This window comes from Poecilia formosa, unplaced genomic scaffold, assembly GCF_000485575.1.
Source record: "Poecilia formosa unplaced genomic scaffold, Poecilia_formosa-5.1.2 Scaffold35, whole genome shotgun sequence".
In the NCBI taxonomy this organism is placed as follows: Eukaryota; Metazoa; Chordata; class Actinopteri; order Cyprinodontiformes; family Poeciliidae; genus Poecilia; species Poecilia formosa.
In genome coordinates this window covers 2322056-2339708 of record NW_006799974.1, presented here as the reverse complement: position 1 = coordinate 2339708, position 17653 = coordinate 2322056, and the positions used below count along the sequence as shown (strand labels likewise).

At 40.6% G+C, this 17653-nt stretch overlaps 3 protein-coding genes across 5 annotated transcripts; 2 read left to right on the top strand and 1 right to left on the bottom strand.

Annotated features, from left to right (window-relative positions):
• Positions 1–379: 379 nt before the first annotated feature.
• On the top strand, positions 380–7048 carry pola2 (polymerase (DNA directed), alpha 2). The gene is made up of 18 exons (XM_007550367.2): positions 380–729; positions 1315–1439; positions 1685–1773; positions 1878–1935; positions 2032–2141; positions 2359–2558; positions 2713–2801; positions 3852–4004; positions 4577–4639; positions 4721–4772; positions 4866–4990; positions 5105–5143; positions 5229–5302; positions 5424–5538; positions 6300–6406; positions 6493–6549; positions 6629–6755; positions 6857–7048. Exons 1-18 carry the CDS (start codon positions 645–647, stop codon positions 7007–7009), a joined length of 1821 nt encoding a protein of 606 aa, XP_007550429.1. The 5' UTR covers positions 380–644; the 3' UTR covers positions 7010–7048.
• A 175-nt stretch (positions 7049–7223) lies between these two features.
• On the bottom strand, positions 7224–12250 carry LOC103136907 (myb-like protein X). 3 transcript variants are annotated; one of them, XM_016670616.1, is made up of 11 exons: positions 12120–12248; positions 11522–11675; positions 11188–11271; positions 10646–10733; positions 10054–10536; positions 9833–9971; positions 9100–9271; positions 8582–9057; positions 8368–8517; positions 8268–8302; positions 7224–8179 (listed from the first exon to the last, which is right to left on the bottom strand). In XM_016670616.1, the coding sequence occupies exons 1-11, from the start codon at positions 12215–12217 to the stop codon at positions 8082–8084; spliced, it is 1977 nt and encodes a 658-aa protein (XP_016526102.1). In that variant the 5' UTR covers positions 12218–12248; the 3' UTR covers positions 7224–8081. The 3 variants fall into 3 exon arrangements, with proteins under 3 accessions (XP_016526102.1, XP_016526103.1, XP_016526104.1); XM_016670617.1 differs by lacking the exon at positions 7224–8179 and having other exon boundaries at positions 8364–8517; positions 12120–12249; XM_016670618.1 differs by lacking the exons at positions 7224–8179; positions 8268–8302 and having other exon boundaries at positions 8422–8531; positions 12120–12250.
• Positions 12251–12743: 493 nt separating this feature from the next.
• On the top strand, positions 12744–17615 carry zdhhc24 (zDHHC palmitoyltransferase 24). Its single transcript, XM_016670581.1, has 3 exons — positions 12744–13409; positions 14397–14674; positions 14895–17615. Exons 1-3 carry the CDS (start codon positions 13105–13107, stop codon positions 15185–15187), a joined length of 876 nt encoding a protein of 291 aa, XP_016526067.1. The 5' UTR covers positions 12744–13104; the 3' UTR covers positions 15188–17615.
• The last annotated feature ends 38 nt before the right edge of the window (positions 17616–17653 follow it).

Here is a 17653-nt window from a genome sequence, read left to right as displayed (position 1 = left end):
ATTATCTGTCCCAACAACTTACAGAAATTCTTCTTTGACAAGGGCTCCATCTACAGACATTTTCACAAATTACTCAAACCCCTTTGTATTTGTATTTATTAATTAATAAATAAAGAAAAAGCGCGAGTAAGGTTAAAACAAACAAACTTTATTATTTTATTTTAGATTTTTTACTTTGTAAAATTTGAAGGACTTGCTTAAATCTTTCCAATGGTTTATCCTTAACAACATAAGCAAAAAAAACTTTGTTTTAACACATTGCGTTATTTCTTTTATCCTTATTTAGAGTCTAAAGAGGTCTTATTGTGAGGAAAGGTGGAAAAATGTAATAAATTAAACCAACTGTAACAGTTGAATTTTATTTTAGTGGCATAACTGTTTTCGCCTGTTTGCTGTGACGTAACTTCCGGCCGCCAACACCGACTGGCTTTTTTTCGCGGTAAAATGAAATTGGCTTGCTTGTTATGTTGATCAGATCGATTCTTAGCGTATAGTTGAGGTTATCAGGTGTTTTCATATTAATCGCGGCGCTGGTTTTGGTATGAAGCGGGCGGAAAGCTAACATTTAGCCGTTAACGGACCGTCGCAACATTTGGACCAACTGAAGCCAGAACTCGAGCTTTATTTGATTAAATACAGAAACAATGGCGCTTGTACCCACGGACAACTTAAAGGCAGAGCTGCAAACCTTCGGGATTACCTGCGAAGATGACTCTGTCCTCGACAAGAGTGAGTGTTTTACCTTCTGTAGTCCTTTATTAAGTCACATTTGTTGTTCTCTGTGCGCCTGCTTATGTCTCTTATGCTGACTTGTAAATATCTACAGGAATGAATCAATCTGTACTTACTGGACTTTTTCCACATTTGTCAGCGTTACATCCATACACCTCCCTGTTTTCTTTATATTTTAGATGCAGGCTTAACGTTGATCCTGATACTAGCTTCCCTGTTCCTCCTGATAAAATCATTCCTCAGCATCATTCTGCCATTGTCATGTTTCTCTATAGGAATGGTGTGCTGAGGGTGATGTGCTGTGTTGGTTTCCAGCTGCTTGTGTCAACAGTCATCAACAGTGTCTTTCTTTTTGCCACTCTTCCACGAAGGCCAGACTTAATCTGGATTTAATCTGAGATTAAATTACTCACTATTTAATAATTATATATCCTGAAATACATTTGCTGACACGTATGTGTTAGTTTGCCACATAAAATGAAAACAAACAAAAAAAATGTTCTGGAGTTTGTGTTTGTAATTTAAAGGGTTATAAATACTTTTTTAAGGGCTTTGGACCGTTTCATTGTTTCTGTCCTGCAGTGGTTGAACTGTGCATCTGCAACAGGCTAGACACAGATCAGATGATGTTAGAGTGGCTTGCCTACAGTACCACAAAGGATGGACTAGAGCTCACCCTGGACAACCTGGAGCACTTTGAGCATGAGGTAACAAAACATTTATGTTTAGTGGACTAAACTTATGTTGAGTTTTTCCATTAACAGGATTTAATTATCTTAAATCCTTGAGTTCAATTCAATTGGTGATGCTGTGGGTCTCTGATTAAAGACTGTTGCTTATGACGATAGCTTGTTTAGCTTCATGTGTGAACTGGGTTGTGTTTGGATTTGTTGACGTTATCTTGTGGTAACACCCGGTGTTTCTGCAACTTTTAATTTATTTTTCTTCTCAGCTTCGGAACAAGAAGAGTAAATCCAAATCGAGCTCCTGGAAAGACGAGAGTTATAACCGAACCAGAGACATTCATTCGTTGGAGGAACTGTATCCTCTAAGGCGATCTCGCAATAAGAAAAAATGCGATTCATAATGTTTTTGTGAAGACCAGCTGGATGCGACTGCAGACCTTGACAAATCCTTTTCCCCAGAATAAAAGCTGAAGAAGAGGAGGAGAATCTCTTAGACTCTTACTCCACTCCCGGGAAGGTACGCTGCCACCGCTTTGCTGTGGAGTCCTGCTCGTCTGAGTTCAGGTTTAAAATAAAACATTTAGATGAAGTTCTGTTGGTTTATGTCGTACAGAGCTCTCAGAAACGAGTGCTCTCCACTCCAGAGCATCCTCAGTCCAAACGGACCTCCGCTCTGCTGACCAGTCCGGGTCTGCTGCTGTCTCCAGCTAACTTTTCCCCCAGGTATTAATCTGAAACACCTCCAGTCTTTATTTAGATTTGTTATTTTATCATTTGTACTTTTTCAAAGACTTGCAAAGTGCATCTTTACTCTCCGTTTTTTTTTTTATTATTATTATTATTTATTTACTTATGAAACACCGTGAGGTGATGTCACTAAGAAATCTTTTAAATATGAAAAGTATTGTTTAACAACAAGCATCTGTATTTTCTTCCACAGTGTGACGCCTTCACAGAAGTACAGCCAGCGAAGCGGTAAGGGGGAGGTGGTGGTTTCGTTTGGAGCCGTGCAGGGCGCGCGCTGGACGGGCCGGAAGGACCCGGGCGCAGGCGTCCAGGTGAATCTTCTGGAGCAGCCCGACGAATCCCTCCGCAGCGGCTACAAATACATGTTCCAAAGGCTGCGGGACGTTCGAAATGGTACACAGCAGTTCCGCAAATTTATCCCAACAGTCCTGCTCTTCACTGTTTCTAATTATAAATTGATTTTAATGTGTTATAATCTGTGTCGTTCAGTCACACAACCATCAACGTTTTTCCCTTTATGCCTGGTTTTCTTGTTTTTCTCCTCCAGTGTTGTCAGAGAAGATTGAAGAGATGGGAGAAAAGCTGAGGTCTCGCTTCAGCATCGAGGAGTTTTCAGCCGTCTCTCTGCCTGCCCAGGTTCATTGCTCTTAAATCGGCCAACAAAACTACATTTATAGATCATTTTCATACAGTAAGGTGCAAAACAACGTGCCACAGAAGTTCAAAACTTAAAGACAGATGAAATTTAAAACGTAAATAATTGTACAAAAGCTGCTCAAATTCAAATAAAAACAACTACAGACATAAGAGATGGTGTGCATGGTGCAATAAATCCAAATATCTGTGTAAAAGATTTAGGCCACCTCTGATTTCTTTGTCTTCTTACAGAGCTGCCAGACTCTCTCATTATGAGACGTATTGATCAATAGTTTACTTTTTTAAATGTATGAATAAAATTGTTACGTAGTTTCTTGAACTGAATTCCAGAAGTGAAGCAACTTTGTGACAAGAAACGGTCCGTTTGATTTACCTTAAAAATGACCACTGAGTGAATCTCCTCTATCGCTCTTTCATGCATCTTGATAATCTTTTCACTCTGTAGGAGGGAGGCAGATATCAGGTCAGTCTGAGCCTCTCGTTTCTTTCAGAGTTAAATTGTTCTGCAAACTTCAGACAAACATAAAGTCCTCATTTATTGACCGTTTACATCACCAGAAACTGGTGTTTTCTGCAGATTGCCGGACGCATCAGTTCAGATGCAGGATTATCCTCAAATCCCATCAAGTCCCAGATTGTATGCACATGTGAAATAATAGTAATAAAAATTAATTAGGGATTTTTTTTTTGTCTTCATTTATTACCTCCTTAGATTAGTAAGCTTGATTGCATAACCTAAATATTGTCAGAAAATAGTACAGTTGCTTTATTGGACAACTTTTACCTTCTGAATTAGTTGTAAAATTATTCTGAATGTCTAGTGAAGACATTTACTTGTTTTATCTTTTATCTTTTTAGTACATATTGTTCTACTGTTGTCAGGCTATTTTTGTCCACATTTTAAAGTCCTTCACTGGAGCTTTATGAGTTGCAGCCTAACATGATCTGCTTCAAAGCCCTTTATTTGTAAAAACGATGATTATGATGATGATGACCGTCTGCTTCGTTGTTTCTGCTCGTCTCCTCCAGGACAGCATCACCGTGTTGGGTCAGATTTGCTGCGACAGCAACGGCAAACTGAACGCCCAGTCGGTTCTGCTGGAGGCGGGACCAGAGCACGGCGGCCAGCTGGTGCCCGTCGACCTGTCTGAGCTCAAACAGTATTCTCTGTTTCCTGGTCAGGTGAGCCGAACGCGAAGCGTCCGTTAAAGCTGAAGTGCAGCTGCGGTGTGCGGTGGTTTCTCCTTTGCCTCTGCGCTGAGGTCAGTGTGCAGCAGGTTATATGGCCACCCAGAGAAACAGAGCATGCCAAGGAGGTGGGCTGGAGGCAAACCCACCGTCTGACCGAGAACTCTGACAGTCAAACAGCAATTCTTCTTATTATTATTATTCTTATTCTTATTTATGAACATCTACCTGCAAATGTCCTGGCATCCATCAGGCTGGAAAAATCTGAGATTTTATTTAAGTTTTTTCAAGTCTAGAGAAGTTTAGAAAAACAAAATGGAGTAAAAGTATCTACTAATATTCCTGGACTTTATTCCCATACATTTTTCTGTTTGTCCATCCATCCATATGTAAATGTTTTTCTCCATCCATCTATGTGTCTTGTGCACCAGTTTGTCCAAAATCAGTTCATCCATCCAACATCCATGTGTTTTTCTTAATCCATCCATCTGTAAATCTGTTTGTTGATCGTCACTCTCTTTCTCCATCTCTCGCTCTCCATCTCTCCCCCTCTCTCTCTCTCTCAGGTGGTGCTGATGGAGGGAATGAACACAACAGGAAGAAAGCTTGTGGCCTCCAAGCTTTATGAGGTCAGGCGCTCATTTTGCTCTTTCCTCTGTTTATTGTTGTGAGCCGTTGGCGCGTCCTGCATCAACTCTGTGTTTGTTTAGGGTGATCCTCTTCCTTTTCACTCCACCGGCGCAAAAATGGAGACCAACGAAGGTAATTAGTTTTCCGTAGAAACTCATAAATTCCTGTTTATTCATCATCTGTGAGAAAAAAGCGGTTTTCCTCTCTACTCCTCATCTCGCTCAGCGGCGGAGCCGTTGAACATTCTTGTGGCCTGTGGACCATACACGCCCTCTGACAGCCTGACCTTTGACCCTCTGATAGACCTGATCAATGTCATTGTCAGGGATCGTCCTGACGTCTGCCTGCTGGTAAGCCTGTCAGATGCTGACTCATCAGTGTGAAGGAAGAGCTTCTCAGTATGTTTTATGCAGTCTGGGTGTTTGGTGAGCAGCGTGTCCTTTTATTCTTCTTCTCTTCTCTAGTTTGGTCCTTTTGTGGATTCCAAACATGAACAGATCGAGGTACGATTCGTTTTCACTCCGTGTTTAAAGCCAGCAAGACGTTTTTACAGCAGCATAGTCTGATGTCCAGCTGTTTGTCTCACAGAAAGCCAAGGTGACTGAGACGTTTGAGACAATTTTCCATCGCTGCATCGACAGCATTGTGGATGGAACCAGAAGGTGCGCTACGACTCCACTGTTTATGTCCCTGGTCGACGTTTGAAACAAAAACACGTTCTGAGTGTTTTTGTTTCAGTGCTGAGCCCAAATCTGGAATGTTCTTGTTTTTTCTTCTGTGAAGTGTCGGCTGTCACTTGGTGTTTGTCCCGGCCCAGAGAGACGTCCACCACGAATTCATCTACCCACAGCCTCCCTTCACCCTGCCGAACCTCAGCAAGGACCAGGCCCAGGCCCAGGTCACTCTCACACACGCACACACACACAGACACGCACACAGAATAGATGGTCTGATCCTGGTAGACTCAGCACATGCAGCAAGTGTAAATCAATCCCTCCAGAAAGCTGTGATGCTGCAAATTCCCTCATCATTTGCTAAATTTTCACAGGTCATCGCAACTTTTCCCCAAATCTGACAAATCACCTTAACGTTTTCTACATTTCCTTCGTTTTCTGACCAATCACCGCCATCCCCTTCTAATTTTAACTTCCTGTTTTTCTTGATAGCCAAACCCGCAAGATGAAAGAATGTGTGACTCCAAGCGCAAACATTTGGCTTTTGGTTTCTTTGCTAAAACCGTTTTTAGTTCTTTTGAGTTGATTTGTGTAGGATTTGCTTGTTAACTTGAATGACAATTTTATAAGTTTTCTTTTGCACGCTGATAACTCCTCAAGACTCGATTTTATTTGTATTATGGGGCAAATTTCAAGAAGATACTTGACTTTTCTGTAAGACTATGTTATGGTAAAAAAAAAAGTGAAAAAACTCACCACTTTACCACAACCGTTTGACAAAGTCAGTCATTTTAGGCTGCAGTGATCAGAAAAACACAACATCCTGGAGGGATTGGTGATTATAAATATTCCACCTGAGACGAACTATGTAGTTTTTTTCTAACCGGGTCATCTAAAAGGAATCAGTTTATACAGGCAGGTGAACTGAGACTCTCCTCTCAGCTCTCGTTCTGATGGTTCTCCGATGTTTAACGTGTTTGTGCAGCGGGTCACCCTGGTTCCTGACCCCTGCACCCTGCTGATCGACGGAGTGACTTTTGGCCTGACGTCTTCTGACATCCTGTTCCACATGGGAGCAGAGGAGATCAGCTGGTGAGGAAACGTTCACAGATGACGGAAGCCTTTCTTTCCGCTCCCTGTCACCTCAGTTTAATAACTGTAGCTGTGCGGTGTTGCAGCGGCACCAGCTCGGACCGATTCTCCCGCATCCTAAAGCACATGCTGACTCAGAGGAGGTACGTGTCATCCAAGTCTTCCTTTTTTGATTTTCCTTTTATCACGTCGAGAAGCACTAATGTCCGTCTCTTCCTGAAGTTTCTACCCCCTGTACCCACCGGCCGAGGAGGTGAACATGGATTACGAGAAGTTCCAGATTCACGGTCAGATGTTGGTCACACCGGATATTCTCGTCGTTCCCTCTGAGCTGCGTTACTTCGTGAAGGTAGAAACATTTCGGAATCGTGTCAGAAACTGGATCAAATGTCCGCTTGACCATGTTTTTAATATTTTAACTCCCCCCTCCCTTCCACCTTGCATCGTCAGGATGTGGCGGGTTGCGTGTGCGTGAATCCTGGACGGCTCACCAAAGGCCAGGTGGGAGGAACGTACGGCAGGCTGCTCATCCAGCGCAGCGCCGCACCCGAAGATGGCAAGCGAGAGAGCCCATGTTTAACCGCTCAGGTTGTGAAAATATGATATAATAAAGATTCAAGTTGTTACGAACATGTAAAACGAGCTGAGTCCATCTACAAGTTTTCTGTTTTTAAAAGCATTTGTTTCCTGGTGAAATCCTAATGGTCTACTTTTATATTCCAAAAATATCTAAAGGGCTGTTTTCAGAAACGCAGCAGAAATAAATTATTAAATTCATTTTTTTTTTTTTTTTTTTTTTTTTTTTTTTTTTTTTTTTTTTTTTTTTTACAGTTTTTGTTCTGTCCTGAATGTTTCTTTAAAGCTTTATCTCAACAATCACCTCTGCCCTGTGTGCTAATTTGACAAAACTTTTCTTTGGATCATTTGGAACTTTTCTTTGGATCGGCGTTTTACCTGGTTTTGGGGGACAAATGAACATTGCCAAACTGTGTGGCGCGATGCTGGGAGTACGACTCAATTACTAAAATATTGTTTTACAACAACCCCAATCCTAATTAAGTTCTACTTTAATGAAAAGCAGATTTCAAATAAATCAGCATTTCACAAACATTGCCATGAAATTTTTTTTATCTATCCATCAAAATTGTTAGTTTTATTTTTGTTGTTGAGATATGTGCACAATGAATTCATGCTGAGTGGTTTCAGCATACAGACATTAAATGTATAAAGAATAAAATAGAGCATACAAAGAAGAAAATAATGTGAAAGATGGAAGTGCATCTCAAAGTAGTATATTTAAGTTTAAAAGTATTTAACTTGTTCAGTTCAAGAAGGAAAAAAAAACGATGGAAAGTTGGGTGGAAGGAAAAAGTGGCAGGAAAAAGGTGGACATGCAAAAGGAATCACCAGAGATTCACAGACTGGGGCTGAATGCAGAGCTTCAAGAGCCACCAAACAGGCCAGACTGCCGTCGCGTTTGGAAAACAAGGAGAGGCTGAGACTTCGCCACCTAAACAGTGAAAGCTGCTGATGAATCAACCTGGGCTTCCTTAACACAGTGACGCCATCAGTGTTGTCCGACCTGGTGAGGTCATCGGAGGTCTGGTGCTTTCCTCTCTTTCTATACTGCATAGTTGCTATTTGGAGGAATTTCATGGTGTCCAACATGTCCAATTTAGTCATAAAAGTGATCAGACTCGTCCGAGTCACTTTTTTGGTCCGTCTTCGCTCCGTCCTCCGTCACTTGGAAGATGCCCAAGTTGAGACATGTGGCTGAAAAATATATTCAGTAAAAATCTCAATGATGAACGTCTTCAATTACCTGCCAAATACATTTATTTCCTGATGTTCCTGAACGTACCTTTGGGCTTCTCCTTGGTTTTCACAGCATTTTGTCTGAAAAAGTGGAACAAAGTGATTAAATTATGTCCCACGATGTGTTTTATGACAGATTTACTCACTTTTTGTTTATTGGCTTTTCAGGCGCCAGAAGATTCTCAATATCCTCTTCATCACTTGGTTCCTTTGACTTATTGTTTGAGGACCCAGTGTCGCTCTCCTCTTCCTCATCTTCAGCTGCTTCCTCTGGGATGTTCTTCATTTGTTTGGACCTGAAGCAAAATGGCTGCATGTTTAGTTTGTGCCGAATGAAAAGAAGGTTTCATGGTTTCATACCTGTTTTCCTGTGGACAGATGATGCTGTCCTCAGAGTCTCCTGCTTCTTCACTCCTGAGTTGGTCTTCCTCTTCATTTGACTCCTCTTCCTCTTCTATCCACTCACTACCTTCTCTCTCCTCATCTTCATCCTGTGAGGAGTCAGAATCCTCCCCGTCATCTCTGCTTTCATTCTCCAGTTTTTCTGACTGATCTTCGTCTTCTTCCTCATCCTTATCCTCCTTTTGATTCCTATTTGGAGGAATCTCATCGTTGCTCTCCTCATCGTCTTCCTCAGCATCACCACCCTCTTCACTTTTCACCTCCTTCTCTTTCTCTTCATCTACAGATCCTTGGTTTTTCTTTCCTTCTTCTTCATCCTTTTCTTCTGCGATGCTTTGCTCGGAGCTGTGAACTTCCTCATCTCTATTTTCACTTTTTGCTACATCATCTCCTTTACAGCCTCCTGATTTATTGTCTTGAGCTGGACTCCTTGTTTTTTCACTTAAGCTGTCAGTCTGCTCCTCTTCCTCACTCCTGCTAAGCTCCTCTGCCTCCTTCTCGGGTGGTGGTGACCCAGTGTTGACCCCCCTGCCTTGCTCTAGCCTCCCTCTGCTTGCTGTGCCTCCTTCCTCAGAGGAGCAGCTTGTTTCTGAGTCCAGGGCGACGGCGCAGGAGGCAGCGACGACCTCACTGGAAGTCCTGGATGACCTGATAAGAGACGGTTGAAACACGGAGATTTGAGACCTAACCCTATGAGAGAACAATAACAGTTTATTTTTCTAAACAGCTAACTTTAGTTTTCCAGTAAGAAATCCTTAAACTACAAGATAATGATGAACACAGTTACAATAGCTGTCTTCCAGCCTCAGTCAGAAAAAAAATAAAACCAACTTATTAGGTTTTGATCTTTTTAGCTTATTTTAAAGATCTGAGTGTAATTATGTAGTTTCAGGTTTCACCTCTGTGCTTCATAACAACTTGGAAAAAAAAAAACAGTGGGTGGAGTGAAAACTGTAGATAAAGCAGGAAAGTTGAAGTCATCAGTTTGTCATTATTTCAGATATTTAAAGCAAAAACCTATAATTATCAATATCGGCTGATATGAAACGTTTATATATCGTGATACGTTTCTTCAGACATATCGTTCAGAAATGAAGGATTGTTTAAAATATTTGCACATGGCTGTGTATTGTTTTGGCCATAGATTATGGAGGCACGTATTGTTGGTGAGGCTGATGTATCCGAGTGAACATAATCATTATTTGTTACCTCTGAGAACCGGGTCTTTCTGACTCTGAGGATGAAGCCTCTGTTCTTCCTTTCTTCTCTCTTTTCTTCTTCTCTCTGCTGGTCAAACTGGAATCTCTGCCGCTCTCACTGCTTTCCACATGTCCGCTAGAGAGACGGACTGCAGGATGCAAAGAAATGATCAATCAGACAAACGTGTGCACTTTAGTTACATACAGGGTTTGTTTCCTCCTGTTTTTCACCTGGTTTAATGTCGAGCTCAGAGGACAAACACCTTCCGCCTCCACCACCTCTCACCCTCTTTGAATTTGCTGCGCTCGTCTCATTTTCTCGCTCTACAACGTGAGAAGCACTCGACGCTGGCGGTTCCTCAGTGTGGAGCTGACCTGCAGATCCCACAGCGATCCCATCAGAGCAGGGGTGACTGTAGCGTTCAGGAGCGCGGCCTACAGCTTCGGACCTGACCCACGGCCGATAATGATCAAATGGGGAGGTGAGGTGTTGGAGCAGAAGTGGATGAAGATATGGGAAGTTGGGTGGAGGGAAGGGTGAGGGACTCTGGGGTTGAAAAGGCGTTTGGAGGAAACCTGGAGGCACGCCTGCTTGGGTTAGCCAGGAGGGCTCCTGATGGGGATAACAGGAGGAACGATGTCGGCTATAAGCAGAGCTTCCTTCGGTGAAAAACGCTTGAGGAGCATCAACTTTTGGAGCCTTTATGAAAGGATCTGTGAATAAAGAGGAACCTGGTGGAAGAAGCTCCAAGTATCCAGCTTCTTTAACAAGAAAAACTGTTTGCAACCTCATATCTTCAAGTAGCAAAAGAAGAAAACAAACCTTGTGAAATCAGAGGCTCATCAGCTGTTGCTGTTGAGACTTGATCTTTACTGTGTTGCAGATAAGACTTCAAACAATCTTCCATTCTCTGTTGAGGAAATAAATGACTAATATTATGAACAATAAACAGAAAATTATTTTTTTAGAAACACTTTTTTTAAAAGGAGGGCTTATGGAGAAAATATAGTGATATCAAGAGGTTTATTTATTTGTTATTGCATTGTAAATGAAGAAAGCAATGCGTACTTGTGAAGTGGAAGAACAATTTTGCCTCAAATTTGAAAAAATGTGGAGCACATTTGGTTTAAGGTCTTAATTCATACTTTGCAAAACAATTGTCTACTGCAGGTTTTTTTAGGGGCTTTGTCTACTATCACCAATGTAAATGTATAGCACACTTTAGTTTTGATCTGTAACATAGAATTTCAAAAATATTTTCATCTTTTCTTAGTTGTGACAAAATGGGAAAAGGTTTAACAGTAATAAATATTTTTTAAGGTAATGAAGTTGAGCCAGTGAGTTTGGTAAAGCTGTGGTTGTACCTTCTTGTGAGAGGCCTCAGTTTTCTCCTGAAGCTGCTGCTGCCAGCGGTGGAGGTTTTCCTCCAGGTACCGCTCATACTCCATCTGAAAATGTTAAAGTGTACATTTAAATAACTGCTAAACTCTAAGGCAAACTTTCAATCCTGAGTTACTTTAAAACATCTCCCAGTTACTGAATTTAATTTCATTTAATGCCTTTACTGTCACTGTTATCTGTCGCCACCAACAGAACTGCTCTGTCTCGCTCTGATTGCTGCTAAATAAAAAAAAACTGTTTGAGAATCTGACAGTGCAGGTCATTGTGTTTGTGCGTTGGCTGTGTGCATCCTGTAACCCGTATAGTTTTCATGGCGGCGTTGTGGGCCAGCATCTCCTTCAGTGTGTCCTGGGCTCTCTCAAACTGCAGGAGAAGCTGCCTGTTGTGCTGCTGGGCTCTGCGCTCTCTCTCCTTCAGCTCCTGCAGACGCTGCTGAAGTTGCATCCCTCTGCTGCAGGAAATAAGAGAGGGAAACTTTAAAAACTGTGGTGGCATGCAGCGTGGATCATTCTGTATCTGCACCCCAGGCCATGTCATGTTTGCACTGGATTAAAGTAGTAGGGAAAATTCATCTTCTGCATGCTGCCTTTGTGAACAAGCCAAATCTTTTCTGGAGGAAAGTTTTATAGTCAGAGGAGGCAAAGATTTTTTTGACCAGAAGAATCTTTGGAGGAATTTAAAACTGTCAGTGGGATCACTCACATCAATGATGTATGTAAACTTCTAACCAGCACTGTACATTCATCCAGACTACTGTAACATTAACAGGTTGTTGTAAAACAATAAGTACCGTACTGTCAAGTGGATCATTTTTTCTGAAGCTTTAAGACAAAGCTACAGACAGTATAAACCCCAGATGTGTGAAGCCTGCCAGGTGTCTTTTTGAGTACCTTACCTTTTCTTTCTAAAAAGCTCTCTTTGTTTGGTAAAAGTATTTTGATCCATGCTGGTAAGATGCTCAAATGAAAGCGAATTCTCCCATGGTGCAGCCATGACTGGCTGAGCTCCTTAGATGAACAGATTATCTGGGATTAAGAGCGATGCTTTAAGGGGGAGGGACCATAACCATGCTGCCAATCCACATACACAGTACACATAACCTTTCTGAAGCGCTCTTTTAAATGCACAGTGATTTTGTTTTAAAAATCAGTCTTAATGGGTCTTTTTATGGTTTGTTTTATGTATTTTTAATACTATTACTACTAATAATTATTCAGCGATAATAATAATAATAATATTTTTTATTATTTGTTGTCATTCTTGTTAATAATTACTGTTGTTTAAATTAAGAATGATATTACTGCTGATCATATTAACATTACTACTACTATTATTATTATTATTATTATTATAGGAGGAGGAGTACAGGGAATGATTAATAAAGCTAATTGTGAGAAATGTACACTCAAAGAGAAATGATGGGGATGTAAAGGATGAGTTTAAATATCTGGATATTATTTGGGTTTTAAGATAATGTAAAATAGGTGCAGAAAAAAAGACAAATATTCTGTATGTGACATGAAAGTTTGAAAAAGGCGGAGGCAATTTTAACACGCGGAACTGTACTATGTTGTCCCCCTCCGGTTGTATTATCATGTAGCACTACATCTCGAACGTAATTTGAGAGAAATTCAACAGAGCAGTTCCTTATCTAAAGAGTAATCTTTGATTTATTTTTCAACAAAGATTAACGTGATTTCGTATTTTAGGCCAGAATAATGTTTCCCGAAGGTTTGTGACTCAACACAATTAATTGAGAGTCGCGTAGCAAAGCGAACAGAGTATTATTTGACTAGCCGCTTGCTAACCATCCACTGTGCGTCTGTAAAATCGTTCCTTCAATACGCTGACCACGTCGCGGTTTTAGTTTTACTTTAAACATGACAGGGTTGGGCAGCCGGTTGTTCTGCAAGGTCGGGAAGCTTTGCGAACAGCTCCCTGTGTTCCTCAACACCTTCCTGGTGTTCTCCATCACCGGGGAGGTGAGCTACCTGGTGCTGGTGGCGGCTCCGCTGGAGGCGGAGCAACAGAAGACGGCGTGGTCCTCCTGGTGGAAGGCGCTGCACTTGCTGGGCCAGTACTTCATGCTGGGAAACATCTGCTGGAACGCTTTTCTCTTCCTGAAAGTCAGCCCCAGCATCAAGGGGGTGTTCCTGGGAGGAAATGGACTGGGCCAGGGCTGGAGGTAAGAAAGCGCTTAGGAACCCATCAGTCAATAAATACACACGCCTTTTTACTAGTTTTTCTCCTCAATTTCAACTCTATATAACGCAAGATTAAGTTAATTTCATTCTGGATTGTCCTAAATTAAGCAAGAACAAAATTAATGAAGATAATGTTCTTTTACATTTTGATAATGTGTCAATATCCAAAAGGTCACATCAATATCAGTTTGTTGGGTAAAAGATGTTTTGTTTACACAGAGATCTCATCTTAGCTTGTCATCCTTGAGAAGATAACTTTGGCAGACTGGATGGCAGTCTTTTTATTGTTTTCAACAGACTGTAGTTAGTAATGCAGTTCTTTCTGTAAAACCTGTTAAGTGTCTGGTTGGCATGCTAAAATTTCCTAAACGTATAGAGTTAAAAAAAATGTCAGTGCAGTGCCTTGTAAAAGTATTAAAATAATTTCCACATTAGTTTGTTGTATTTTGGTGAGATTTTATGTGACAAATCAATACAAAGTCCTTATGAAGGATACTAGTCCAGAACAAAATCTTTACAGAAAATATTGCAGTTACAGCTGCAGTTCTTTGGAGTATGACTCTGTAAGCTTTCCACATGTGGAGACTGAATTTTTTGTGTTATTATGCTCCTGTCCTGCAGGAATCCCGACTAAAATGGTTGTTTTGAGTTTTTACAAGTAAGCAAAATATTGAGCTTTTTCCATTATAGCTTTCATGTGCAATAATAACATAATTCTGGTTTTATAAAAAAAAAAAAAAAAATTCAGCACAATGTCGAAATTACGTTTATCTTAGTACTTCTAAACTAAAGTTAGTAAATGCTTAACTACTGTCTTAGAATTAATTTGTCAATAGAAAAGTATCAGCTAAAAGTTCATGTTAGGCTAAAAGTTCAGTTTGTATTTCTGTGATACTCACTGTAGCAAAGTAAAACTATCTAAAACATCTTCAGCATTAAATAATATTTTGTTGTCTTTTGTTACGCAGGTACTGTTACACGTGCGAGACACACACGCCTCCTCGCTGCTCCCACTGCTATGACTGCAAGGTGTGCGTTCTGCGGCGGGATCACCACTGCGTCTTCTTCGGCCAGTGTGTGGGCTTCCGCAACTACCGCTACTTCCTGTGCTGCTTGTTGTTCATGTGGTTGGGTCTCCTCTATGCCATGGTGATGAATGCCGAGGTCTTCATCGTCATTCTGAAGGAGGGCGTGACTCTGCACAGCATCCTGCTGCTGCTCATACCCTGGATCATGCTTGTTTCAGGTCTGCGACACTGGCTGCCTTGTACCTTTCGTTTGTGTTCTTTGTAGCTTTCAATATTAGCTCCAAGTTGGATTCGCTTCAAAATGTTACACTTATAGTTCTGTTTTAATTAATTTAAAGCTGAGGGAAACAATTTGTAAGAACAGACATTTCGGTTCAGACATTCTTATAATTACCTTTCTTGAAATTATACAAGCTAATATCTTCCTTTGTTTTTCAGGCCAGGTTTCAGCGCGGGCCTTCACCTTTGCCTTCATCGCCGACACCTGCGTTGTGGGTTTCCTGCTCGTCTCTGCCTTCTTCTTCTTCCACCTGTTCTTGCTGTTTCGAGGGCAGACCACCAGGGAGTGGTACTCTTCTCGCCGCCCCTACAACCTGGGTCCCGTTAACAACCTGCGGCAGATGCTGGGCCTTCGCTGGTACATCTGCTGGCTCTCGCCGCTTATCCCATCACCGCTCGTTGGAGACGGGATAAACTTCCAGGTCACGGGATCGCTGGAACCCTGCCAGTAACATCCGGAAGTCTGGACAGAGTCTGAGTCTTTAGTGGTGATGGTTTATGCTGACAGGAGCAGCAGCCGCAACATTATCTCGGTTTAAGAGGAGGTAGCTTTGGATGGGATGCTGCTTAGATACTTGGTGGTGGTCTTATCGTTTGAAATTATTCATCAGCCTTTTAATTGCGCTGAGAAGGGAAATCAGGGGTCGACCTGAAGATGGCATCTGCATCGGTTAAGGCTAACCTCAGATACTTATTCAATTCTGTACAACACTGAGCACTGAACGTATATTTAAAACAGCACTGAAGTAAGAATGTACTGTATCAATGATTAAAAGTAAATGTAGAATATTAAATCTTTCTTAGAAGGCACTTGCAACTCACAAATGTGGTGATGTAGTTAAACTTTGAGTGGACTTTTTCTTAAAGACCTAAGCTGCCTAAATCAGTCTCACTCAGATTTGTTTTGCACTTTTCCTGATTAAACTCCAGGATATTCTTCATCCACTTCTGAGCTGCTGATGAGTATGTCACAGGCCTTTAGTGGGGGCCGTTTCAAGCTGAACAAAACAAGATGCACAATCAGATTCAGGTGAAGTTTCAGCTTGGCCAGCCTTAAAAAAAAGTATCATGAACTCAAAATTTTCATCCTTTTTGTGATGTGTAACCTGCACTAAACAGATTACTCTTCAGTCTGGAGAAGGCTCTAAGGTATGTCTAATGACATCAAGGTGTCTAATGTAAAACAGAGGGAAACTACACGTTAGAAGGTAATTCGAAGGAAACTATTTTCTGTGATCTATATTAAAACTTTGGTGGCGTTTACTTAGGCTGTGAGAGAGAAACCAATTCAGTCACCTCATAAGAAGGCTTAGCAACTGTGCATTTGGGTTTTCAGCCTCTGTTTGTCAGGGAACCTGCTGGATTTAGATATTTTGTCTGCCTTTTGGAAATCTTAGTTAAAATAAGGTTTTGCATTCTCTAGGAAATACACACAGAGACAGATGTGTACAGTCATTAATGCTAACTGTGCTAATCACTAATATATGATACTAAGGATGGTTTTAAATGCCAACTTTGTAATCATTTCATCTTAGTTTTAAGGTCCTCCACATTAATAATTGTTTTACTGCTCTTTTGTACCCTCTGTCATATTTAAGCATATTCCTTGGTGGCAAAAACATTCAACCAGGATATCAGGAAATATTTTAAATATAAATTATGATTGAAACCCACTTCGCACTTGCCTACATTCTTTGTCTATGCTCGCAACCACAAAGAAAATGGAGCCTTTTTGTGGGTTATTTAATATTTCTCACTTTGCCCTGACTTGGTTTCTGTTCAGTTACTTGTGTAAATTAATATGTACACAATCTAATTCATGTCATGTATATTTTGCCAAAACCATAGCAATTAAAACGATGGAGTTTTGTGTAGCTGACCCTTAAAATAATAGTGAAAACCCAGCTTTACAAGAACTCCTCACACATTCAGACATCAGCTCTGATGTTAAAATAAAAGAAAATCATTGACCAGACACTGTAAAAAGGGTATAAGAAACATTTTTCTTATAGCTCTTAAAGGTCAGAATTGGCTAAAATTACCAGTGGATCAAAGTTTGGTCAGAAATACTAATGGTGCATCTCTAACCTTCACACTTATTAAAAAAACTCTCTGACATAGTGTAATTTTTTTGTTTACGGATTGATGTAATGTAAAGTCATCTAACAAATCCAGTATTTAAAATGATTTTATTACAGTGGTGTGTCAACAGTTTGTTTCATAGTTTCTAATTTGTTAGTGTTTCTGACCACTAGGGACTTGAGCAACATTGTGTCATTGTACCATTCCTTACTGCAACATGAAACTGATCTTTATAACATCCTTCCTTTGCAAGGCGACAGTTCGTATCTTAATATTTGTATCAGTCAGTCTCTTTATGGTTTATTTTTTAAGGTATTGTTGAGCCTGATAATTTCAGTATGTTATCTCCTGTTGTGTCCTGTTTCAGTCCAGTATGTAGAATTGCCTTTGGACCGTGCTAACATGTCTTACTGCACTTGATGCCAGCTTTACTTTCATTACCTCGCCTGTATTTTGTAATTCAAACTCTCCTTGCCTTAAAGTGAATCAACAAATTACAAGCCTTTGGTTTGACAGGTTCTTAAGTGTTGGTGAATCTAGCAAAAACTGTTCAGTTTTATTTGTCTTAATTTTAATTGTTTTGAAAAAGAAAGACTGCTGTTTATTCTGTTGGGTTTTGTTGTTTAAACGTCCATCATCGAACTCTTTGACTTGAGATGCTTTGCTGTTTTTATTATTTTGTATCTGCAAATGTGTTGTGTTGTAATGTTTACTTTAAAAAATGTTCAGAAAAGTGTTTTCTCCTACTTCTGCTTCAGAATTTCTCAAATGTTTGATTAAAACTATGAAAATCAATGATATACCTGTTACTCCTACTCCTACTAAATATTTATGAA

Excerpts from the sequence above, each read along its gene's own strand:
- pola2 (XM_007550367.2), top strand. The coding sequence starts at position 645 with ATGGCGCTTGTACCCACGGACAACTTAAAGGCAGAGCTGCAAACCTTC. Across the intron at positions 4,991-5,104 it reads GTCCTGACGTCTGCCTGCTG|TTTGGTCCTTTTGTGGATTC; the intron begins GTAAGCCTGTCA and ends TCTCTTCTCTAG. Across the intron at positions 6,407-6,492 it reads GGAGCAGAGGAGATCAGCTG|CGGCACCAGCTCGGACCGAT; the intron begins GTGAGGAAACGT and ends GCGGTGTTGCAG.
- LOC103136907 (XM_016670616.1), bottom strand. The coding sequence starts at position 12,217 with ATGGCTGCACCATGGGAGAATTCGCTTTCATTTGAGCATCTTACCAGC. Across the intron at positions 10,734-11,187 it reads CTGAGGCCTCTCACAAGAAG|AGAATGGAAGATTGTTTGAA; the intron begins GTACAACCACAG and ends TTTCCTCAACAG. Across the intron at positions 9,058-9,099 it reads AGGAGGCAGAGGAGCTTAGC|ACAAGGAGTCCAGCTCAAGA; the intron begins AGGAGTGAGGAA and ends TTAAGTGAAAAA.
- zdhhc24 (XM_016670581.1), top strand. The coding sequence starts at position 13,105 with ATGACAGGGTTGGGCAGCCGGTTGTTCTGCAAGGTCGGGAAGCTTTGC. Across the intron at positions 13,410-14,396 it reads GGACTGGGCCAGGGCTGGAG|GTACTGTTACACGTGCGAGA; the intron begins GTAAGAAAGCGC and ends TTTGTTACGCAG. Across the intron at positions 14,675-14,894 it reads CTGGATCATGCTTGTTTCAG|GCCAGGTTTCAGCGCGGGCC; the intron begins GTCTGCGACACT and ends TTTGTTTTTCAG.